Raw genomic sequence first — 23,833 nt, 5'->3', positions numbered from 1 at the left:
TCCTGTCGTCTGGCGCACCTTTGAACGCTGCCTCGCGTAGCCTGACCGCGGATATCACGGGGTGGAATGGATAGTAATCAATGCGGTCTGTTGACGGTATTTTGCCATACCCGCATCACGAGGCGCTAATGCCCCTTCCGATCAGCACCCTCCAAACCTTAGACTGAGACTCAGCCTGTCTGTCGCGCATGTCAGAGTCAACTGTTTACGTCCCGCATGGAGGGCCCCTTCACCCGCATCAACCCGGGGGTCGGTGTCATGGCACAGGCATATGGGACCGCAGCGGGAAGATGAAGATGAAGATGCGAACTCACCCGCCGCTGTAGAGGATCAAATCGAGACGAGTTGTCGCTGGGAACCCCCGGCCCCTAGTCTGCTGTCGAGACGGGAACAACGTGGCTGGGGACGCGGGGCGATGGGGAGGCCTCGAGGATCCTCCAGGCGGTGTCGGACCTCCATTCCATCTCTCGTTCGACGTCTGCCCTCGGGATGACATCCGTCATCGTGCAAGTACCGCCCGTGGCATTACTCTGGACGCCGAGATAGGAGCCTCACTTCACAGGCCGTGCGGTTGATACTGTGCAGAACGAGACTTGTACAGGTGACAGACAAGCATCACCCAGCCTCTGCAATGCACACCAGGGTTGTCGTCGGTGGTGAGTTGCACGATACATCATCGTGTACTCTGCTCGTGTTCGCGGTGCAGATGCGGGTTACATACTTATGTATATGCGTTTCACATGCTATAGGTATCTTCGCCGGAATCACCACCGGGCAGGGCCGGCGGACACGCCGGATTATACTATACACGTCCAGCAGCGCAAATTGTGGGAGCTGCCGGTCCTTCGCGCGCATCATCAGTTAACTTGTGGCGAAGAGTGAGCCACTGTGAATGTCCTTTGGAAAACGGCAACAGGTTCGTTCGCTTTGTCCCATATATGGTGTTTTTGTGCGTTCCTAACTTTGGGTTTCCTGCCAAAGTATAGACGTCCATGACTGACAAGCTGGATGATATTTCTGAAAGATGGCCGTCAAAAAGTTGGTCAAGGATGCTAGGATAAACCTTGTCTACTAGCGCTGATGAGGCATGCGCATCCACGACATCCGGTCTCGCCTCAGGCCTGATACGTGCAGTGCCCCTTGACAGGGGAAGATGTGAACGTGCTCGTGTCACCGGCCTAGCACAAGGTCCATCTTCTGCCATTACACCTCGCGGTTTGACTCTGCGCCAGTTGGGTTCTTCCAGCTGCGCGACGGGCCGGGGCAAGCTTCCCGGGACTTCCCGCTGGTGTGTCACCGGTGGCACGCATGCCAAACCTTCAAGTTCCAACCCTTCCGAACCGCCACTTGGTCCCACGTTCACATGGCTGATCTGCAGCGCGGACCATGCGCCCGCTGGCGAGGGCCTCGAGGACAGGACTGGGGTGGGATTCGCGACCACCTGGGGCGTTGTGGCGGACGCTCGCTTCTACAAGGGGCGCATAGGAGCGGCCGAACCTTCGAACGCCGGGACACCAGCTATTACGTTTCCTCTGCACCACCCACGATGTGTCAACGCGTATCTGCTAGGGCGCATGGCCAAGGCTTCGCGGCGCGATTCGCTGCTTTTCCTAGTCCGACGGTCGACGGGAAAACTTGGCGAGTATGGCCCAGTTGGGTCGTGGGCGGTGAGCTTGTTTCACCCCGAATCTCCATACCACGGTTATCGTGACCTCCAGGATGATCGCCCAGACGTTCTTCAGCATGAAGTGTCACAGAGTCTTCGACCCTTACTTGTCCTGCAGATCCGAGAATCGACGGATGCGGAGACAGTACCGGGCGGGCGGCTCCTTTCCAAATTAGCCACAAGGCGTGAACTATCCTCAATTGTCAAGCAGATGGAGTCTCAGCCAGGCGCTTTCCCGGAGGTTGGTCGGTCAGAGGTCAAACATGCTGTCGGTCACTCAAATGGTTTGGTTCCCGGAGAGGAGCCCCAAGATCTTCGCTCGCGCAACATCTCGGTTGGGTGCCTGAGCGGGCCTTGAGAATGCGCACTTGTATGTACGTGGCGCCTTCGTTGCCATACATGCACTGACCTGCCCTTCCAGCGTGTTCTTGTCCCGTATCGCTCCCGGTAATTCTGGGACAGGCGACAGGTGTTCTGCATCCATGCATTCGGCGTGGAACGTTCTGAAGCTTGGTGTCGCGGTGAGCTATCGTCTCTAGCCTTCAGCCTCAGTGTCGGATCTTGCTGGAGCTTGTGTGAGAGCGTTCTCGCCGGTTTTTAGACTGAAGATGCGTCTGAGATGCCGACAGCCGTACACGAGTCCTGTGTCGTGTATCAGATACCCACCGCAGGCTTCCCAGCCCTGGCGCCGACCCAGGGCACTAGCGCTACGAACTCTCTGTCGCCTGCACGCGCACCATCCGAAGCCCAGTCCCCGCTCGGACTATCGGATGCTCGCTCTTTTTTAAAAAGTCGATGCATCGCATGGCATCATTAATTGCAAGCTGCGTGGAAACGTGCACTCGGAGACTCGGTGCGGCCACACTCCGACGCAGGGCGCGATCGGTAGCCGACGAGGCTCGGAGCAGGCCCCCCACACCGACCAGTCGCCCACGTCCACGCCGCCTTCCGGAGACGGGGCGGGTTGTCACGCGCCACGGTCCCGCCGAGATGGCCGTCCATGAGGATTGTTGTCACTGTTCCGGACTTCCAAGGCTTGAATATTGTGTCGCGCTACTGTTCGCACACGGCAGATGCAACGCTTCCCTGCAGTGGCGCAGAGTGGCTCAGGACTGTGCTCACACTCGTGGACCGCCGGGAGGGCGACCCGGCCGATCTGCACTGACATACCTGGTGCGGTGTAGGTTGTACGTGTAATCGACACCTTCCGTGTCACGGTGTGAGTACACGGCCCGCAGGTATCAGTGGAGTCCTCGGAGGAGACTTACTAGCTCCGGTCCCACCCGTGTCAGCGTTTGGGCCGTGTACGTCGGTGGTCTTGTCTGTGGATGATCGATGACGCCTCGCGCTTCTTGTCAGGGCAAAATCGCACTAGTGCCTCCCGGCTCGCCGACGCTCAAGGACTATTGCGTTCTTGCCGGCCGCAGAAGACTCAAAGGCTAGGCAGGCGGTAGAGATGAACCGCACTAGTCAGTCCTGGACAGATGCATGCGGTCGCTCGTGTTCCGAATCAGAGGGAGAGATCGAGCGTTCTTCTATGCATGTACCCGCGCCCGTGGTCATGGTTCTGTGTTGACGGAAGCTTCGGATGCGCAGGGATCTATTGCCCTTCTGTAGATGTTTCAAGGAAACCGGGTACACGTTATTAATTCTGCTTGCACTTGCTGCCGCCAAGGAACCAAGATAGCTTCGTTATGCGCGGCACTGGATACATGACGCCACCTACCTCATTATCATACTCACTATCGAAAGACCATCTGGGCGTGGACAAGATCTTGTGATTGTCACTACATATGGGCTCGAGTCAGGGCATGTCTGCAGCATGTTTGATAGTCAGCAAATAGAACGTCGGTACATATGTATCGATCACCATGCGCATGATGTCGACCTGTCTCGGCCTCTCTGGGCGGAGTCACATATCAAGCTCACGGACCCTGAGCGTCGGGGTTCCCTGTCCAGTAGTGTTACATGGAATGAGCGCGTCTCAATGCCTTCCTTCATTAACCCTTGACGCATGCACTGAATGCGATTACCTCCGTGATTGTGAACTTGCGGCTTCGGCAATGACTAATTTGCCTCATTCTCTCCGTTGTAGTCTGTCAGTGGCTGGCAGAACTCAAGTGTGTGGGACGGGCTGGTTCATGGTCTCTGTCTGCCGGGCGGCCCGGGCCGTTGCCCGTTCCACAGTACCTTCCTTTCTAGGACAGGCGCCTGACATAGTCGTGGCTGTTGAGTCGGTCTGCCACAATCCTTCATCTCACCTACTAGGCTACTGCTTCATGATCAGATACCAGATGATGGATCATGTGGAGAGGGAATTTTTGGACGATAATGACCAGGTGTTCTTGCGAAGCGTGTCGTCGATGACATGAGTACGTGCCAGCCTTTCTCCGACCGCGCAGTTCCCGTCACTGATGATTGAGCCAGGTCAGAACCTAGGAAGCCGACAACCCAGGCGTGGCGTTGTCGTGGGATACAGGAAGCCCTACCCTGTCTATTGGTTGTCTCCCGTATGTCTCCTTGGCTCTCCACTACGATCAGCGACGAACGTACGCGGAGGCCGCAGCGCGTTCCGTGAAGTAAAGCAGAATAGGTGGAGACGAGGTACCTTCCGCTAAATGTCTCTCGGATTGGGCCAGCGCGAGAAGACCTCATATGGATCCTGGAAGTACAGGAACATTGCATTCGCGCTGGTTCGAAGCTTCAGCGATCGTCCACACTATATGGTCTGCAGAGTAAATGAACAGGTTCTACTTAGCGGCCGTTCTGCTCATGCGCATTCTCTCGGCAGAAGAACTAAGCGGGCCCTTCTGGCTGCCGGCGGAGGGGCTCGTCGAGTGATCCTCACCGGCAGGCGTGCCTGCCTACACGCCCTACTAATCCTTGCTCTTCAATACAGATCTTCCCTGACACGGATGTCGAACTCGCGGTGGTCACGTTGACGGTGTGTTGGCGGTGCACACTGGCCTGCCGGTGGCACGATCCTGCGGTTGCGCCGCCGACATCGGAAGCGCTGCCGTTCCCTGTCGGACTCGAGTGCGCGAAGCTCTATCCACGCCAATTAGCGCAGGAATATGTCCTTACTGGGCTCGCTATCGAAAATGAAAGGTACTGTCAAGCTCGTGGCCATAGTGTCTCTGAGAACTTTTGACTGAAGCGAGATGTTCGGAGATTCGCCCGCCACCGCTCCATCTCCCAGGATCTCTCTGGGGATCCTGACCTCTCTCGTACGGGCAGAAACACCACCGACGATATCAAGATGCTCGTCCCAGTCTTCCAATGCTTGGCAACGTGGCCTGCAGACCTCTCGGCAGCCCCAATGCTCCGCGGACAACACGAAGCAGTGGACCTGGTGACCCTGCGTTCATTCCAACCCGGCAGGCGAATCTCTACTCGATTCATGAGTTATCATCACCACGCTCTTATCCTCCGGCGTCCTATCTTCGACCATATCAGACGTCAGACGACGGCAGACAGACTCACATCTCCCCGACGGTCTAGCTCCCTTCAACCTCCGCCGCCCGTGGACGGTTCCCTGACCCCAGCTCGCTTCGACTTCTCGAGTCCCCTTATCTGACACATATCATCCGACCACACAACAAGAGCCAGTTCCGGATGCCAACAAACTTGCGGCTGAAAGTCACCCCGTGTGTTCTCGGGGGAACGTCAAACCAATGGGTAGCCTGGATCTGCGACTTGACGGGGACAGACGGTGGGCCGGAAGCTACCTAGAATGCAAAGATCCACCGTCGGACATCGGACGTCGGCGCACGGGTGGGCCGCGCTCATGCGGTCTGCATTCACAGCGGTTCAGGTTCAGTACCTATCGTCTTCTCCACCATCCTTCTGACGGCTGACTGCGGTGAAGATCTCAGCTGAGTTGACTACACAGGCGCAGATCGTGCGCCCGTGCATCGTGCCTCGCCATATGGTATGGTCCACCCGCTACTTCATCTGCCAACGAGCGTGGTTTGCGTTTCAGCCTCCAATCTTCAGGGGTTCGCCTGGTTGGTCGGGTCGTGTTCTGGGGTTCGAGCCGAGAGACGCAGTCTGATGGGGACGTCATGGCATGCTGCTGGGGAACGTGCTCCATTCAAGTTGTCTCGTGGATGCGGCGGGAGTCATCGGTTGGGTCATGCTAGCGTACATAGCGCCGTTCGTGCGATGTGGCGCCGCGGCTCTGTGCCTCTCGCTCTGTTCGGCTCGCTCCTGTTGGTTGTCTCATAACGCATTCCGCTTGCTCGATACAGTCCGTGTCGTTTCAATCACCCGCGGACACACCAATGCACACAGTCTAATATTGAATACCAAGATGCATTCAGTGCAAGACGTGGCATACTAGACCACTCAACTGGCACGTCTACACGACAGCACACCAACACTGTAGACCTCCGCTCTTGCTACTGAAATACTGAACTTCAAGACAATAGTTGACGAGCGGGTAACCACACTGCTGAGCCGCGTTGTTGAGCGAAGGTCAAACAGTGAGCCCACCATCCTCAGGCTGGGCAAGTTAGCACTGCCATAATAGCAGTCGTTGCTTATGTGGGGTCCCGCCCACCAGCTCTGCGCCGTACGGTACATGCAACGAGCTACAGCTCTCCGCCAGTCAAATCTCTTCCCGGAGCACTACTTATGACATTGAGATTTCATCATCATCGCTGTATGATGGAACGATGCGATGTATCGGGGCCCCGCCTATCCTCAGGCCGCATCATAAATGGCCAGCAACTCCGCACGGAATGCTGCCTCAGTTGCTGGACGACTGCGAAGAACTTAGACGATCACCACACTGTGAGCGACCATCTTACGTACCGAACGTTCCCCTTATTCTACAAGGACTATCGTCAGGTACTCTTCATACGTAGATAAATGCATACTGCTCACCTGTGTCCGAACAAGTTTTCCCTGATCTACGACGATGATCCTATGCGGATCCTGGATGCGTTCGTGCGGGAAGAGGCGGGTAGGATGCTCAGCCATACGCTTGACGATCGTGTTGGCTAAACTCCTCCGCGCGTCCTCGCCTAGCCTGGGTTGCACAGCCTCTACGATGAGACAAGGGAACTTCTGGCCGGTCCCCACGACTACGACGTCGTGCACAATATCGGCGCACGTCTTCCGCACCGTGTCTTCGATGGTCCTGGCAACGCGTCCCATCAGTCGATCGTCAAACAAACATCATCTTGGGTGACTCACTTGGTATCTACGAATCCTTCCACAGTCTTTATCCAGTCGCCTATGCGGCCACGATAGACGTACCCGTCGTCTACCTTTTCTAGGAGATCGCCTGTGTGGTAGTATCCGTCACTTGAGACGAGCGGTGGTGGAGGGCAGTCATCTTCGCCTTCGGCCACGACGATTTCGTACAACTGCCTATCGCCCTGTGATGTGTCGCGGTCGTAGGGAAGGAATGCCGGATTTGTCCCAGGTATTGGTCGTAGGAGGCGGGAGGAGGCGTCGGCGCCGTGTCGGGATCGCAGCAGAGGTCCTGCATGGACTCTTCGTTAGTGGTGTAGTCGAAATTGTGGGCAATATGACATCCAAACCTGTTTCTGTGGTTCCATACGACGTCTTAAGTGGGTGTCAGAAGACTAGATAGCAAGAGCGGATGATGGACTTCACTCACCACGACCTTAAGGTTGTGCACATGGGCCCACTCCTCGTCTTCCTTATGCATCGACGTGCCAGTATAACTGATCTGGTGGAGACTCTGTAATGCACCCTTCACCGACTCGTCCGTCCGGGCGGCGCGTATGAGGGCCGACAGGTAGGTGCCGAAGGTGACTAGATGATTGAGGCCGCAAACCCGACTCATGCTCATGAACTCGTCGACGCCTATCGCAGTGGAAGACGTCTGCACCATACATCCGCCGGCGCGCATAAGAGCAAGGAATACTGTTTTGGATTACGGATGAGCTCACGACATGTACGTACACATGGGACGCACTGTGGAAAGACGCTACGTGGGCGGTACTCCCGATGGTATTGATGACATGCTGCGCCCCGGGAATGTATGATAGACCCGCAGTGATCACTTTATGGTCAATGACCGCCTCGAGCATTTTGTAGGTATTGGGAATGATTTTTGGCATGCCGCCGGTAGTCCCGGACGAGTGGAACATGGCGGCGATGTCGTCTCGCCGCACGGCTGCGACACTTTGCTGACGGAACTTTAGCTCATCCTCCCGGCCAGCGGCTTTGAGTTCCGCAATAGCAGCCAACATGCCTGCGTCGTCCATCGGAACGAAGTGACTAGGAGGGACCTGTATGGCATCGGGAGATGAATTCACAGGGAGTTGGGACGGCTCGATGACGAGCGCTTTCCCACCGCTCTTTGCCAGAAGCTCGTAGATGACCGAGATATCGGTGAAGTCCCCGCTGCCGAATAACTGCGGGGTGTAACCCAAAGATGCGACAGCGATATGGTTGAGCATATCGCTGAACTTCCGACCTGTTAGCCTGATGTGCGTCCGTTTGTGGTCAGTATCCGGGATAGAGACAGGACAATCGAGGACGCACCAAAATCCGACCACATCGCAGGGGTTAAGCTGCAGAGGCGCGAGCGTTCGGAGCCAGTACGCGCGAGTGACTGCGAGGCGGTGCTCGAGCTCGCGATATGTCACGCGGCCCCAGCCATCGCTACGGCCCAGATACGGTCGGAACACGAGGTCGTCAGCATGCCGGTCCAGCGCGGGTATGACAAGTGACAGATAGTGGTTCGCAGAGTCGCCCATAGTGCGCCAGGGAGTCCTGTCGGACGTGTGAGTGCATAAGTCTTCGGAGCTGGCGTATATATGCCCACTAGAAGCGCCATGATGGATTCGAATGCTCAGAATATGGAAATCTGAAAGATCAGCATCACCGTGGGTGACTTCGCGGGCGGTGGCGGAGGTAGGAGAGTCGTCCGCCGATGGTGGCGACGGTGCACAGTACTGCGAGGTCCTGCGTGTGGCCGTCTCTGGGCCGCCTCATGTATGCGGAAGAACATACTAGCCTGGCCCTGGTCCGACGTACAATATCTGTAAGTATGAGGTAGATGGCTGACGACGTCCCTGGACCATCATCAGGAAGACTTCCACTGCGCGTTGCTGGCTTCTTCCGAATTCTCGTATCCGAGAAGCTCAATACTTCTAACCTTCAGCTCTGATACGACAAGTCTGATGGCATTGAACAGGAGAAACCTAGGCGAAACGTAGTCGCCAATAACAATGCGAGGGGGACTCGATGTCAACGTCAGTTCTGCAACGCACCATCTTCAATGTTCGAGTTGTATTTCACTGAGCGGAGATGAAGTACTCTAGTATTATTCAGTCCCAAAGAACGATATCTGGCGGGATTAACGTACGGACAAGCTTGAGGGGGGGGACGCGGAGAGTCCCCATAACATATAGAAACAGCTCCAAGACACGATGACAGTACATATATACATACCTCTTTTACCATCTTTCTGCATCCAGGACTTCATGCTCGTGCGGTTATGCAGATCGTCGAGGGCGGTGTTCTTGAGGGCTCAGAAAGGAAGAGGAAAGACCAAGAAGCACAGAAACCCAAACGCGGCTAGGGTGGGTGTGACAAATGTGACGTCACGGCTCTGTCACACCACCACGCGTTCGAGTGTCGCGTCCGCCGTTCGGTTGTCCTCACCACCACCATCGTCGTCGGCGGCGACGATGGCCACTTTCTCTGATGGCGGCGACGTGGCCCCCACGGCCGACTACGATACCCAGGACAGCATGCGGCTTCTACTTCAGACACTCCTCGACAACAAGGAAAAGCAACTCCAATCAGCGGCCACGCTCGGTCACCAGCTGCTGGCGCAGCGCACGGAACTAGAGGACAAGATCAGGCAGATGCAGGAGCTGGAGCTCGACAGTACTGGGAGCGACGAGGGGTTCGACGTCGGTATCCGGGACAAATATCGCGAGCTTGTAGACTCGATCAAGGCTTGGGACGCGGAGAACGAGCAGTTGACGAGCGTTTTTGGTTCGAAAGTGAGTGGCAACCTTATCGAACATGTTTCCCCGTTGTCCGACCGCGCTTCATTAGCCTACGAACGGAGTCCACGCCCCTGGTTCGCGTCATGCCGAGCCTTCGCGGAACGAACATGAACGGGCCAAAGGTGCTGCGGGCCCGTCTGCGGCTCAGTCCTCCCGTCGTGCCAAAAACGCCGCTCATCGTGCGGATGATGTCGGTGAGTTTTCTGTCACTCGCTCAAGTGCTCTTCAACTCCCCAGTCTGGACCGTGCTGGTCAAATGCCGCGGGGTGCGACGAGTTCGACCTCGCACGCTGCAACATGGCAACGATGCTCGCGGTTGCGCCACGTCCTCTGGCCATCTTCTGCACTTTGCCGACGCCTCTAGAGATGCTATCGCTTCCACATGGCTGCATTGTCCCGCGCGTAGTGCCGTGACTTCGACGGTCGTTCCTTCCATGCATGGGAGGAGGCACGGAAGCCTGCCTGTGACAAAATTTGGTGTCAACCCCTCTTGCTTTCGTGGCAGGGAAGTTGGCCATGAGATTCTGCCGAGTACGCGTGCGCATCAGCAAGCGGGAGAACACGCCTAACGAGCAGTTTGCCGAAATGAAGCCTGCGTGGCCTCAGCGGACCGCTTTATGCCATGCGTGCAGGCTATGCTGCTGGTAAGGGGATGGTTGAGGGTGGGTGCAGGTATTCGAAGAGTACCGCCCGTATGTTTCAGGCAAGGCCCTGATCTTGCAGCATACTTGCCGAAATGCACGCCGTGATCGATTTTCTCGAGTTTCGATCAATCATGAGCTCATTTCTGACGTGCTGGAAACGAGAGACTAACAATCTACTACAGAGTTTGCGTTCGAAATCGGAAGTGGACTGCTCACAGAGGTTAGGCGGTTGCAGAGCTTGCTCGGTGAGAGGGATAAAGCCATTGCGGATATGAAGGAGGAGAAGGACGACCTGGAGAAGACGGTCGAAAACCTCCGCCAGGCTCTTAGGCAGCAGGAGCAATCTGCGGATAAGTTCAAGGAGGAGAACTGGAACCTCGAGATCACCCTTCAGGAACTCCGCACGCAGATGGCAGATACTCAGGCAACGGTACAACGCCTCGAGGGCGACAACAAGCGTCTCACGCGTCAGCTCACCACCGCGCGCGAGACCTCGGACCAGCACAAGAACGAGGCAGAACGTCAGCAGACCGCATTCGAAGAGTTGAAGGCTAAGCATGAAACGGACGTCGCTCAGGCTCGCAAGCACGCCGCCAGTCTCCAGCGCGACAAGTCGGACCTTCAGCAGGCATTGGACTCCATGAAGGCGGAGGTGGCTAAGGCTAGCCGACGTCTCCCCCGTTTTGGCTCTCCACTCACTCCCAACGGCCTCACTGCATCCGAGGCTGTCACCCCGGCTGACCTTGACGACGACGACGTATTCAGTGCCGCTGGCGCATCGACGCACACACGCAAGAAACTCGACAACTCTGGACTCTTCCCCGAGGGCTTTGAGTTCACGGACGAATCGCCTGACCCGTCACCGTCTAAAACGTTCCTGGCACCGAATCACCCGACTAACGAGATCGAGGCTCTCCAACAGCGTCTCGCGCACGCACAGAGGCAGATCAACACGCTCAAGAGCACCCTGCAACGCGAGAAGGAGCTCCGTATGGACTACCGACGTAAGCTCGAGGCCTCTCCTGGCTTTGCTATCGAAGAAGAGGAGGACGAAGCGGCAGAGGAGGATACGGAGCCCGCGTCCAAACCCAAGGCGCGTCTCACCCCGTACCGTCGGGGTCGCGGACGTGGCAGAGGACGCAGTGGTCTCACTCTCATCCAACGCCTGGGCATGGCTGCGCACAGTCCTGCTTCAGAGTACAACGAGGACTTCGAACCGGAGTCGTCTCCCGCACCTTCCGTACCGCCTATTCCAGCAGAGTTCCGCCGGGACGCCGGTCTGGATGAGGAAGATTTCGAGGAGCCAGATCTGCAGGCTTCGCCTTCCCCCGCTGTCAACTCGAACCGCACCAGTGTGGACGGCATGGACCCCGCATTTGCCAACGTCCTCCGTCGTTCCGCGTCTGCTGGTTCCATGACGAATGGCAGTCCTCTCCGCCAAAGCGTCCTGGCCCGTACGCAGCGTGGCGGTACCCTTCCTCGCACCAGGCGGGGCGGAGGTGTTGCTTACCAAGAAGCGCGTCCCCCTTCGCTCGTTGGCGCGCCCGAGGCCCTTTCCGCCGAATTTGGCTTCGGTATGATGGAGCCCGAGCCCATATCTCCTCTTGCGGACGACTTGCAGCAGGAGTTGGCCACAGTCGAGACTATCGAGTTTGGTGTGCAGACCGACTTCGAGGAGCCTCCTCCACCTCCACCTCCTGTCATCCAGATCATCCCGCCTGCGACTTCCGATATGGCTATTCAAGTTGAGCCGGAGCCGGAGCCCGTCGTCAGCACTTCCGAGGTCTCGTTGCAGACAGAGGCCGAGTTTGTTCCCTCCCGCTCAGATGCGCAGATTCAGGCCGAGGTCGAGCAGCCCATTGTTCCCACCGTCACGTTCTCTGCAGCGGAGGTTCAGACTATCCCTCCCGCTGTCTCCCATGCGGAGATGCAGACCGCGCCTGCCCCAGTGTATGCGGACGTGCAGACGCAGGCCTCACACGCGATCATCACGCCTGCGGCGGCATTAGCGCAGGAGTTCCGTGCTGCCGAGCTATCGCGCAGCTCGAGTCAAGACTCTGGCGAGACGACCATCCTTGCCAATCGTCCCTTCTTGCTTGCCGAGGAAGCAGCCATGCTCGAAGAGGACGATGATGATGGCGCGACGGAAACCGGCTCCTTGATGGGCGAGACAACGCAGACGGAGGACTTCACCGATGCAAGGAGCGTGCCCATGACCCCAACGGACTCCGCAAGCGACTACCACTCCATCATGACCGTCTCGGATGCCGATTATTCTGACTCTGGGAGCGACGACGAGAGCATCAGGGCGTCGCGCCTGCAGCGGAGTACGAACGTCTCTGCTATGTCATCCGCTGCTTCGCTCCCTCAGGTGTCTCCCGTTGCGCCTGTCCCTGTTGAGGTCCCCGTTAAGCCGCAGCCGACGTATGCGTCAGTCGAGATCGAGACTGACCCCATTCCTGAACCGCCAACAGTGGAGACGGCTGAGGAAGGCATACAGGTGGAGCCTGAGCCCGAACCGGTACCAGAGCCCGTTGTTCAACCGGAGCCTGTGGTTGTGCCGGAGCCTGCTCCTGTTCCCGAGCCTGAGCCCGAGCCCAAGCCGGAGACCAAGGAGATGTCCATACAGACTGACGAATGGGTTCCTCCACCTCCGCCCGCTCCAGCACCCGCCCCCGCTGCAATCCCTGTGGTGCCACCTGCGTCGACCCCTGCGGTTGTCCCTGTTTCGATCCCTACACCTACCTCTTCTAACGCCTCTTCTACTGGACCTGCAGCAGCTGCCGCCGTCGCTGCTGCTAGTGCCGCTGCAACTACGCTACCCTCCGTTTTCCGTGTGGGGCCGAGTTCACAGCAGTTCCAGTTCATTCCGCCTTCGTCGGCGGGTCCGACCGCTGCTACAGCTACGCCTTCTGTTCCCTCACCCGTCGCCACTCCCTCACCCAATACCACTATCCGGGACGCCAATGCCACCTTCATTGCGCGTCCCCGCACCTCTCATTCCGACAGGCGGCAGTCCATCGAGTCGACACTATCGTCAGTCATGGACGATGTCATCAACCGGTCGCGCACGCCGTCGATGCTGCCCAACATCGACAAGTCGCGTCCGCCAATGATGGTGCTTCCCCCTCCACCTCGACAACCTCCACCGCCCAATAGCATGTTACCCCCTCCGTTCATACCCGAGAAGAGAATGTCTCACGATATGCCCCCTCCTCGTCCTTCGTCTCCTCCTCCCCCAGAACTCATCCAGCGCGCCACTACCCCGAGCCTTGGGGTTCCAAGAGGCACCATCGGTCGTGCACATGGAGCGTCTATGCCGCCAATGCAACAGGGCCTTCGCCAGCTGCCTTCGACAAGCAGCTTCCGGTCCGCGGCGAACGCTGCCTCTCGGGCCCCGCTGTCGAGCCCGTCAGCGTTGTCATTCAACCTGCGCGACCGCGAACGGCGCGAGCTGTCGTCGGCGTCGCTTCACTCAGGCTCGCAACGGTCCTCGATCTCGTCCGACCATCACTTCGAGGGTCACATGCGCCGCCACAGCACGCTCGATCCTATGACGGTCCAGGAGCGCGCCGGTCAGGCGGCGGGTCCTGCTTCGACGGACCCCGCAATCATCCATGCCATCACGCAGACCATGATCGGCGAGTTCTTGTACAAGTACACGCGTAGGGCCATCGGGAAGGGCCATGGAGAGCGGAGACACAAGCGCTTCTTCTGGGTGCATCCGTATACGCGGACGTTGTACTGGAGTTCGGCCGATCCTGGTTCGTCGAACGTCACGGAGTCCAGTGCCAAGAGCGGTGAGTTCACTGTTGCACCTTTCTTACATCAGACTACTGACATTTTTTGTAGCATACATCGAGTCTGTACGTGCGGTCATGGATCCGAACCCCATGCCACCCGGGATCCACCAGTACAGTGTCATCGTGTCGACCCCTCAGCGTGAGATGAAGTTCACTGCGCCTACCAAGGAGAGACACGACATCTGGTACAACGTGAGTGATACCTTATACGGCGCTATCTCCATCTCACGAGCACCACATAGGCTCTGCAATACCTCCTGACTAGGCCTGGGAACTCGCACATCGCCGGAGTCAGCAATGGCAACGGAGGGACCGCGCCGATGAGCCCGATGTCTGTCAACGGCGAGCTTGGCCCAGATGATTATCCCGCGAACGTCATGTCAAGTCCCGAAAGCCAGCGCAGCGCTCGGACTGGACGGACTGGACGGACAGCCATCAGCGGTGATACGTTCAACGTCACTCCTCGTGGCCAGCGGAGTCGTTCGCAAATCTCGCTCGGTGGCTCTATGAGTAAGCGTTCAGGCACGCCTGCCGCTGAGTACCTTCGGTGGGCAGAGGGACCGAGCAGCCCGACAAAGGAGTACGAGCAGATCCCCGGTGGCGAGAACAGCGATGAGCTTGACTTCGAACTGCACGACGAGACCCTGTCAGACGAGGGCTACGAGGGCTTGGAGAACGTCCGTGCGTGCTGCGACGGTCGTCATACCGTTGGTCGTTCGGGAAAGATCGAGCATCACCACCACCATCACCACCACGACAATCAGCCACCGGAACGTGCACCGTCTCGCGCTCGTGGCCAGCTACTGGATCCAAATGTCATGGACATCCAGCGTCCGGTCTCTCCGGCATGGTCGTTCCGCTCGCGCGCGGGTAGCGCAACCTCGCACGATGGGGCTGGCTTCTTCTCTAGGTTTGGGACGCGGCGGTCGACGAAGACCGTATCGGCTGCGGGACATGATTCTTAGGGCTGTTGATACTTGGTAGAAGATTTATGGTTCCTTCCTCCCCTTACCCCTTCCTGCGCTTACAAGTCCGATCCTAATCGTCGTCCTGTTCATTGTGCGTGTTCCTGTCCATCACATTTTGATCTTTGCTCTGTTGTCCTGCGCTGCTCACAGCTCATAACTCTCCTTCATAATTGTCCGGTCTTCTGTGTCTATGTTTTGCGAGTTGAATTACGATTTACCCGTTCCCCTCTCATTGCCTACTGCAGCGTGTACCCAGTTATTGTGTGCGATTACGCAGCATCAATCAAACGTTCCTTAAACTCCAAGTGCTTTCTGGAGTGTTGCTCTCAGTGGTCGGCCTCAAGCTAGCTACCGGGGTTGTCATGACGACAATGCAGCTCGGAGTTCGAACAAAAGGTTGAGAACGAATGTATCGGCGATGCCGGTCCAACTCCAACTTTCCATTCAACGAGCATCGATACTGCTCTACAGTAGATATCACGTACACGCTCATAACGGAGCTCCGACTTCTCAAATGTCCCAATGTCAAACCGCCTCTCCGAGCTCTTTCGTTGTCAACAGCGCGGACATCCGATCTCGTGAGCCGTACGGGTCCGGATTGTCCCCAAAACGGTGCAAGCTGCCTGTCTCTGTGTGCACGACGCGCTCGAGGTCGATGGTGACACCGATGGAGACGTTCTGCCGCCCGCTGAAACTGCCCCGGTTGCCCCCCCATAACCGCGCCGGGCTCGTGGGCGAGCTTAGGCTGCCCATCGTGTCGTTTGACATCTGCGAGTTGCCACGGCGTGCGCGCACAATGAGCATCGAGAAGATGATGGCCTGTCGAGACAAGTGGAGGGCTACGTCAGCTATATGCGGAGGGGGCACGGGAGGATAGGATACTGACTGCAATGGGAGGTACCGGGTCGAGGAAGATGAAGAACGCATTCGTCCCGACCGCATCGGTGATGATGAGAATGAGCAGGTGAGCGCAGTAGAACCCAGCTGGGGGATTGGGAACCTTGTCAGTCCGCGGCGAGGAGCGAGTGTGTGGGAATACGTACCAGACTGGTACATGACCTCGAGGACGTGGCTGGTATATGAGCCACCGTTGCCGTCCCCAGATACAGTTGAGACATTGCGAGAGACCCTAGAGTTGACTCGCCATATCTTCCAGCAGATGAGGCCTGTGGTGAAGTCGGGGCGTGAGACATCATCCGGCATGCAAGGAATTCCGTGGGGTACGCACCGGCGCAGAAGACGTTCACAATGAACGTGAGCACGAAGTAGTACCGGATCCGGACAGATATGTCGCTCCGGATGAGGTTGTTACCGGACTCCACGCGCAGCAGAGCGACGATGAACAATACCCCGAGCGCTATTAGAGAGAAGGAAGAGAAGGAAGGGGAGCGTGGTGTAAATCAGCGCTCATGCTCATGCCTCATGCCTCATAAGAGATAGTGCCAAAGCCACGCACCGACATTCGCCAAGATCGCGGCTACTGGCAATATGATAATGTACACGTTGTAGCTCCAGAGTACAAAGGTTCGGTACACCTAGGAAGGTCGCGCGAAGCATGGTCGTGTGAGCAAGTTCCGGCGAGCCGCGTGGGCGCCCACGCGGTAGGCAAAAATGAAGGGAGACTCACTATTATTACATCTGAAATGAGGGTGAGGACCACGTTAAACGAGTTCTTCGCTGCTGCGAGAGAGTTGGCGGGGTCCGCGTAGTACGCGGTCGGGTCAGGGCGTACGTTTCCGTGTACTGCGAACGCTTGGTAGGTACGGACCAGTGCGAGCACTTGGTCCTGTACGGAAGTCATGAGTCAGGCATTGTGGAGAGCAAAAGACAAGACGCACAGCGATAGCAGACACGAATATCAAGTAGCACGCGACCTGGAGCCACACTGAAGAGCGCCTCGTGCTGTGCTTGCTGAACTTGAACACCGAGATGCATTGCGGGAAGTATATCAGGTACGCCCCTAGGTAATGGAAGGCGACTAAGTTCAGGGGTGTGTGGATTGGAGGGGGAGGGGATACTCACCAGTGGCGAGGAGTTGAAACCACAATCCGATGAGCTCAGCATTCTCGACGCTGATGTCGCCCATGGCCAAGGCCTAAGGGAGTGCACCGCGAGAGGAACGGAGGGCTGAAGCCAGAAGGAGAGACGAGACAGCGCAGATGGAGTTTCCATGCTCGTCTGACCAAATATACGCAAGGAGCCTTCGGGCTTGGGATGTTCTGATCGACCATTCAGAACGCTCGGTCGCCAGGACCTAACGGTGGCGGGGAAGTATCTGGAAGTATAGGGTATAGCGGGCGGCCATGAAGCATTTACGCGAGCGTGATAGTGGCACAAACTCTATCACGGAGACCGCTGTGAGCGTGGAGTGACAGCAGATAAGGCCCTAAGGGACGAGACTCACCGCTCGGCGTCTCGTTCTCTGGCATCGGGAATGACGCGCGATCGCACGGCTTGTAGACTCGACCGACGACTGTCACTACTTGCCCTGCTTTCGCAGCTCAGAATGCAGACTATTGTACTTCAATGGGTTGACCGCCAGAGCAAGCCCAGCGTCTCGATACCACCGGTCCCGGAGCACGTTGAATCAGACACTAGCACGATCTTTTCGGCAAAATGCGTTCTCGAGGTTCGCCTGCCCGCATGGCTATATCCACCACGTTTCTCGACCGTATCGGGATGCTGTGCCTCGCGACGGATGCAACTCTTGTAAACGTCGACAATGGCTTAGGCTGCTCGCGAGTCGCGATCGAGAGTTCAGGGCAGCAGATCAGGAACACTGCGCAGGCCGAGAGGCCGACACGTACGGAGTGTTTCCGTTGTTGCTGGCCCGAGAGTCATCTTATCGCTGCGGTTGTCCTATAGTTCAAAGCCATCAACAGTGGCATCCAATGCCATTGCTAACCGGCGGGGCCCCTTCCGGGGTCGTCAGGGCTGTCAACGTTCGGAAAGATCAGGGAAAGACCATACCTAGAGTGTAGTTTTCGATGCCATGCTTACTGGTTCCCCGTCTTCATCATCCCAAGTCTGTACTCACGTCGCTGCGGTCATGCGTCTCGTTGGCGGGGTCGAGGTGGTCCGAGTTCAAGGTGCCGGCGGCTTGGTAGACGCTTGTGCGACAGTGGCGATGCAAGTGGCCACAGGTTGGCAGATAGCCTGTTCTAGACTCCTTATCGTTAACAGACCGTACGACGTGGACGTCTCGCTTGTGGGACCCGGCGCAATAAGGCAAGTCATCCTGGGGCTCGGTATTAAGGAACGACGTTGGCGAGTCCGTGAGTCGTGATCATCGTGTCCAGATACCTGTATACGCAAGAAGACCGCATATCAGCACAAGTACTCGTACTCAGGCACCGACAACAAGATACACAAACCCGACCAAGTTTGAAGCCGAAGGGGAATTACTGCCCAATCACTACTCGACCATGAAGTGTCGATCGTGATTCGTGACATTGGCGGGGCTCGCGGAGGTCTTCATCCGAGGCTCGGTGATGGTGACTTTTATGCGTGTTACTCGACAGTCAAGACTCAAAGCGGCCGACAATTGTCAATGCCGTCTGCCACGGGGACCATCACTGTCAGTCTTCAGAGACACAAACAGTTACTGTGTAACGAGTGGGGTTCCGTTCCAAGCCAGACATATTAATAATATGATAGCCATGAGCTTCAAGGTTTTCCCGAGCGATTCTGAGGACGCAGGAGCAGTCAGTTGGGCAATTGCAACAGTTAGAAGTTAGAAGGTTATACATACCATTCGGAAAGAGTCATACTGTACTGTTGCAGAGTTGCAGATTGGAGAGAGGATGACGGGCATTTGAAGCCCGGATGACTAGAACGGCGAGTAAGATGAGGTCCGACATGCATCAATTCGCGGTGTACCTTGGCCATGGGTACGAGCGCAATGGGGCCAGGATCCGATGTCGCGACGAAGTTATTCTGCAGCTAGCTTGCACTCTTCGAATTCGTGACTCGATCTCTTCGACATGCTCAGGAAAACCTTCCGTTATAGCTTAGTAAAACATCCTAGCGATTAGATGTGGAATATTGAAACTTGAAAGTTTTCCAGAGTACATTGCGTGTCTTAACATTCTCCTGGAGACACAAGTTTTGACTCGGAGTCGTACTAGTAAATAGGTCCAGGTCACAGTAGTAACAGGTCAGTGTCGTTCGGCCGGCAGCCTTCTGAAGTTACTTCAAGCACTAAGCGCCCCGTGAGATCGTGAGAAATTTCATAAACGAACCCATTACATCGAGCGCACTGGACTCGAAAGAACCTTGGACGCGTACTACTTCGCATCTCGAGCAGCCTCAAGTCTGAAGCTTCATGCTTGTGGTTGTACCGCTGGGCAACTATATATTATAGGGTGAGCTACTTCGTACACATCCCACCGATGTATTGTGACTGAGCTGAGGGTACGCCGAAGGTAGACGACGGCAGTCCATTATGCCCAACATATATTCTCTTCCTCAGGAAGTTACCGTCAACGTATGCTCGTATGTGCTTGTGAAGCATCCCGTTAGTTTCCTCGGATGGCGAAAAGACGAGAAGGCTTTGGCCCGCCTTGCCAGAACCTGTCGAGCTTTGTCCGGACCAGCCACTACCGTCCTATGGCGCACTCTCCCAAACATCTTTCCCTTGATCTCGACTCTTCCGGGGGACCTCTGAGTACTGGAATCATATCCGACGAATACCGGCGCTTGGCCGCAACAGTATATCTTTAATAGTAAGCAACAAAGGTTTTCGCCTTTTTTGGGCAACCCTACCTAAACAGGCAACTTGAGACACCGTTCTCCTTTGTGTGTACCGTCGACCGTGCCGTCTTTGCTACCAACCTCATGCAGGTTTCATAGGACGCGCCGAGACGAGTGGGTTGCTGCGACCTGCGTGGTTGAGAGCGGATTCTGAAAGCTTATCTTGAAGGGACTTGACGGCGCTTATGTCTCCTTGCTCCTTGCCTCCCGCCACCAAGCTGTCTCCTGTCTCCTCTGACCACCGTAAGTCTCTCAGTCTCAACACGCGATGTTTACACCATGTAAGGCGTGCTGATCCTCCAGTGATCTATATGGAAGATTAAAACCCGGCCTCGCGAAATGGTAAGTCAGGGGCTGCCCATTCCTTAGCACGGGCGTCATCGGGAAATTCACGCCACTACGGAAATACGATCCGACTACGACCAAACCTTATCACTGTCAATAAAGTCCCAAGGTCTCCGGGGAAGCGGCCAAGGTTAGACGTGGAGGACTCAGCATGAGGAGCCCGATGTGACTGTTCCAGGTAGCAGCTCCCAGGGCGACTCCGACACGACGCTGGGCTACCAGGACTAGATAGCTATTCAGTACCGATACCCTATTGTTACGCATCCCATGTCCGATACAGATCCAAATTGCATGTGCATTCAGAACTTCCAGCCACTCGGCACAGAGTAGCGCTCATGCTGAGACGCATCACGGGAATCCGCTAGTTGTATGTATTCTGTCTGTGCCTACAATCTGGCAATGTCTGACCCACTTATACTGTACACAGCGATTTACTCGTACGCCCACACCTGCCGACTTCAGTCGCTGGGAGATGTACTCCGTGCTAGTCAGAAAGATGAGAAATGTCCACCATACCTCTTCTCCACCGTCGATCATAGTGTCACCAGAAATATGGGCCGTGCTCGCTCGCCATGGGCCGAAGCCGTTGGTTCCATGCATTCACGACCTCAACGAGGATGATCTAGCTTATAGAAGATATCCCCTGGATATTATGCAGCTTCTCTTCTCTCCCAGTTTGAAAAACTACGGTCTGACGACGCCCAACCCGGAACCCGAACTCGTCCCTCACTTAGATGCCCTCCTCGAATGCTCTCCCTACTCGAGGAAGCTGCGCATCAGATGGGATTATGGCTCCCCCGAACGTGCCGCTCCTCTGGGTCATCACCAGACCACCGCTCTCTCTCAGAAATTCCGGGCATTCTCTCATCTGCAAGATCTCTTGGTTCTGAACAGCATCCACATTCTTCCATCCGCACTCAGGTCCATCGGCGCCCTTCCTTCCCTGCGAATGCTCAAGATCTCCATATCGAGAGTTGACTACCCGGCATCCTGGAAAACATTGGTGCCCATCGACGATCCCGAATGCTTTTGGCAGCTTCGCAGTCTGATTTGCGAGGTGGACGACCTGGCGCTGCTCGCCGACATCATCCGGATCGTGTCTTCTCCTCTCTTAGAGACAGTCATCATCGAGAGCAGCCAGTCCCACCATGACTCCTTCGAGCTGTTCTGCGAAGTACTGTCATGCCACCGGTCGCGCGAGGCCCTGCGCTGCATCTCACATGCGGGCTTTTTGAGCGAGCCGTGCGACCTCAACGCCGCATTCACGTACCTATCCGTCCTGCCTTCCATCACCCACATCGTCCTCGTCACGTTGTCAATCGTCATGCTCAGTGACGACACCCTCGAGGTGATAGCGCATGCATGGCCGCATCTCAAGAAGCTCGACCTCCACCAATACACATATTCCCGGCACGACACCTTCGACGACCACTTCTCCCTTTGGGGTGCCGTGCTACGCTCCGCGGACTCGATGCCTTCGCGCAGAACTGTCCCTTCCTCTAGGTCCTCACGCTCCCCATCGACCCCTGGTATGACGCGTTCCTCACAGTCGATATCGCCGACCGTGCGCCGAGGTGGGAACACGACTTCCGACCTGTCCCTCCGAGTCGATCGGCACTGGTGAACCTCTACACTGGGTTCATAGACGCGGAGCCTTACCCCATACAAGTCGCCGGGATCATCTCGGCCATGTTTCCCCACTTGCAAGAGGTCGGCTACGGTGATCTTGGCGGGGGTTTGTACCGCTTCCACGGTTGGGACGAGGTCAACCGGTTATTGAGAGCATTCCGAGGCGTTCGAGTGAAGGAGCAGAGATGAGCAGACAAGCGGAGGCGTATGGTGGCTGTGGCGTAGGGAGCTTCGTGGACTTCTCTGGCGTCGCCAGAGTGAAGATGGGCATGCGAATCCAATTTTAGGGATATGCATTTGTAGTCACAGCCAATCATACATTCATCATAACGTCTGAACACGCGTATGATGCCTGCGCCATGTGACATTGTATGTACAATATACGGCTACTGAGATCTACAACGTTATGTGAGCGCACAAGTAGGATATATCCATGAGGGCACGTACTGACATCAACCCTCAATCGACAAACCGAATTATCGAGGGAAGCTTGTCCCAAAGATCGCAACGTTCGCTCCGGTCGCAGTGCTCCTTGATGAGTTCCGCAAAGTGCTCGGCAGAGAGAATCATCCCTCACCCACTCCTCGATCTCGTCTGCCACGGAGTGCAGCAGCTGAGGGGTCTTCCACTTGAACTCACTCTGATCTGCGAACAGACGTCTTCCATCGGATTCGCGACGTGCATGCCGCGCAGGGCTCGACTATGAAGAGACACTCGATCCTGTAGTCAATCATGCGGCAGAGCGCACCGTAGCCGTCTATGCACCTCTCCAGGTCTTCCCAGTCCAACCGCCCCACCGTCCATCTTCCCGTGTCGAGCCCTGCACGATGTTTCCTCCAAGAACGGCGCACTCATAGAACGCGACGGGGAGTATCGTGGGGTTGCTCGTCAACCGCGCCAGACGGATGGCTCCGATACCCTAACCGGCCTCTGGCATAGCACGGAACCCCTTAGCACCTTCCCAGGCCTCGAAAGTCTCCGCGTAGTAGATCGTCAGGCAAGCGATTGCCTGTCGCTGGACGCTTTCGATGCCGTACTTGAAGTTGTGGGAGAGGAGCGTCAAGGCCGAGAGCGGTGCATAGCTTCCATACGCACTCGGATCGGGGCAATGACAGGCAGGCCACTCACAGCATTTGTTCCTTTGATATGAGGGTGCGCAGAAGGTGTCCCAGGTCCTCCGGAGAGTTGGTGAGATGAACGACAGGGCATCTATCCAAGACCTGTGGCATGCGGGCTGCCCGCGAGTAACATACCATAGAACACAAGCGACTGAGCTGCAAGAAGACCCTTATGGACCTTGAATGCAGTCGTTCCGGCAACAAAAAAGGATACTAACGTCGTCGACCCAAACTCATTACTCATCGTCCCATTGCAGTCCTTCTGACATTGATGTTGCGTCTTGTCACCCGTAGGCAAACATTTGAATGTGCCTGCAGAGGGGGACAGTTGTGATGGTAAGAGTCAGAGCGAGGACAACGGCAAGGATATCAAGGACGACGGCGAATGATGATGAGGAGGAGACGACATCAGCGTTGTGCCGGTCGGCACGACCGGCGTGCGACTGGCGTGAAGTCGTGCCGCCAGAAGCAAGATCGCATATCCGACCTGACCTTGGGCCCAATACGGAAGGGAGTCGGATGCTGGGAAGACAAACGGCTCACGTGATGCGCGAGCCGTGCCCCCTCTGGAAGGATGGAGGGTACAAGCAACGCATCTCTCAACTTTCCGCTGTCTTTTCATATATCATGCCTGTATAGACTCCGTCTGAATTTACTTTCTCTACCGGTGGATACGAATTAAACGATTACAAGAGTACTAGAGTCTAGTCTTCCGCCGGTTGCAACCTGGACTCGGAACTTTAACCCCAGCGCGGTAGAGATTCACCCACCTATCTCTCACGAATGAAGTCTAAGCCAGATTTGATTGAGACAGATGAAGGGATGAGCATAGATTTCAACACAATTCGAGTCTGCGACATGGCGCCTGGGACCAAAACTTCCCAGTACTACTGTGGGTCGTGATTAAT

At 56.4% G+C, this 23,833-nt stretch overlaps 6 protein-coding genes across 6 annotated transcripts; 3 read left to right on the top strand and 3 right to left on the bottom strand.

Moving 5' to 3' along the window:
• The first annotated feature begins 1,007 nt into the window (after nucleotides 1-1,007).
• L226DRAFT_43767 (uncharacterized protein) lies at nucleotides 1,008-2,180 on the top strand. The gene is made up of 3 exons (XM_067674779.1): nucleotides 1,008-1,667; nucleotides 1,732-2,036; nucleotides 2,088-2,180. Exons 1-2 carry the CDS (start codon nucleotides 1,364-1,366, stop codon nucleotides 2,022-2,024), a joined length of 597 nt encoding a protein of 198 aa, XP_067535959.1. The 5' UTR covers nucleotides 1,008-1,363; the 3' UTR covers nucleotides 2,025-2,036; nucleotides 2,088-2,180.
• Nucleotides 2,181-6,168: 3,988 nt separating this feature from the next.
• On the bottom strand, nucleotides 6,169-8,422 carry L226DRAFT_612455 (acetyl-CoA synthetase-like protein). Its single transcript, XM_067686395.1, has 8 exons — nucleotides 8,189-8,422; nucleotides 7,617-8,128; nucleotides 7,296-7,564; nucleotides 7,216-7,240; nucleotides 6,866-7,157; nucleotides 6,554-6,809; nucleotides 6,482-6,498; nucleotides 6,169-6,431 (listed from the first exon to the last, which is right to left on the bottom strand). The coding sequence occupies exons 1-8, from the start codon at nucleotides 8,401-8,403 to the stop codon at nucleotides 6,371-6,373; spliced, it is 1,647 nt and encodes a 548-aa protein (XP_067535958.1). The 5' UTR covers nucleotides 8,404-8,422; the 3' UTR covers nucleotides 6,169-6,370.
• An 885-nt stretch (nucleotides 8,423-9,307) lies between these two features.
• Nucleotides 9,308-15,390, top strand: L226DRAFT_612454 (uncharacterized protein). Its single transcript, XM_067686394.1, has 5 exons — nucleotides 9,308-9,660; nucleotides 9,716-9,860; nucleotides 10,493-14,110; nucleotides 14,163-14,305; nucleotides 14,356-15,390. Exons 1-5 carry the CDS (start codon nucleotides 9,340-9,342, stop codon nucleotides 15,076-15,078), a joined length of 4,950 nt encoding a protein of 1,649 aa, XP_067535957.1. The 5' UTR covers nucleotides 9,308-9,339; the 3' UTR covers nucleotides 15,079-15,390.
• Nucleotides 15,391-15,606: 216 nt separating this feature from the next.
• Nucleotides 15,607-17,167, bottom strand: L226DRAFT_570424 (uncharacterized protein; the record flags this gene model as incomplete). The annotated part of the gene is made up of 8 exons (XM_067684435.1): nucleotides 15,607-15,900; nucleotides 15,968-16,065; nucleotides 16,125-16,247; nucleotides 16,310-16,438; nucleotides 16,538-16,616; nucleotides 16,709-16,867; nucleotides 16,920-17,041; nucleotides 17,104-17,167. 8 exons carry the CDS (start codon nucleotides 17,165-17,167, stop codon nucleotides 15,607-15,609), a joined length of 1,068 nt encoding a protein of 355 aa, XP_067535956.1.
• Nucleotides 17,168-20,830: 3,663 nt separating this feature from the next.
• Nucleotides 20,831-21,996, top strand: L226DRAFT_570423 (uncharacterized protein; the record flags this gene model as incomplete). Its single annotated transcript, XM_067684434.1, has 2 exons — nucleotides 20,831-21,628; nucleotides 21,682-21,996. The coding sequence occupies 2 exons, from the start codon at nucleotides 20,831-20,833 to the stop codon at nucleotides 21,994-21,996; spliced, it is 1,113 nt and encodes a 370-aa protein (XP_067535955.1).
• Nucleotides 21,997-22,463: 467 nt separating this feature from the next.
• On the bottom strand, nucleotides 22,464-23,124 carry L226DRAFT_579840 (uncharacterized protein). The gene is made up of 2 exons (XM_067685536.1): nucleotides 22,936-23,124; nucleotides 22,464-22,889 (listed from the first exon to the last, which is right to left on the bottom strand). Exons 1-2 carry the CDS (start codon nucleotides 23,061-23,063, stop codon nucleotides 22,727-22,729), a joined length of 291 nt encoding a protein of 96 aa, XP_067535954.1. The 5' UTR covers nucleotides 23,064-23,124; the 3' UTR covers nucleotides 22,464-22,726.
• Nucleotides 23,125-23,833: the final 709 nt, after the last annotated feature.

The sequence above is a fragment of the Lentinus tigrinus genome (assembly GCF_003813185.1).
Source record: "Lentinus tigrinus ALCF2SS1-7 unplaced genomic scaffold L226scaffold_10, whole genome shotgun sequence".
In the NCBI taxonomy this organism is placed as follows: domain Eukaryota; kingdom Fungi; phylum Basidiomycota; class Agaricomycetes; order Polyporales; family Polyporaceae; genus Lentinus; species Lentinus tigrinus.
Note: the sequence above shows the minus strand (reverse complement) of the source record. Positions and strands in the feature narration are given on the sequence as shown.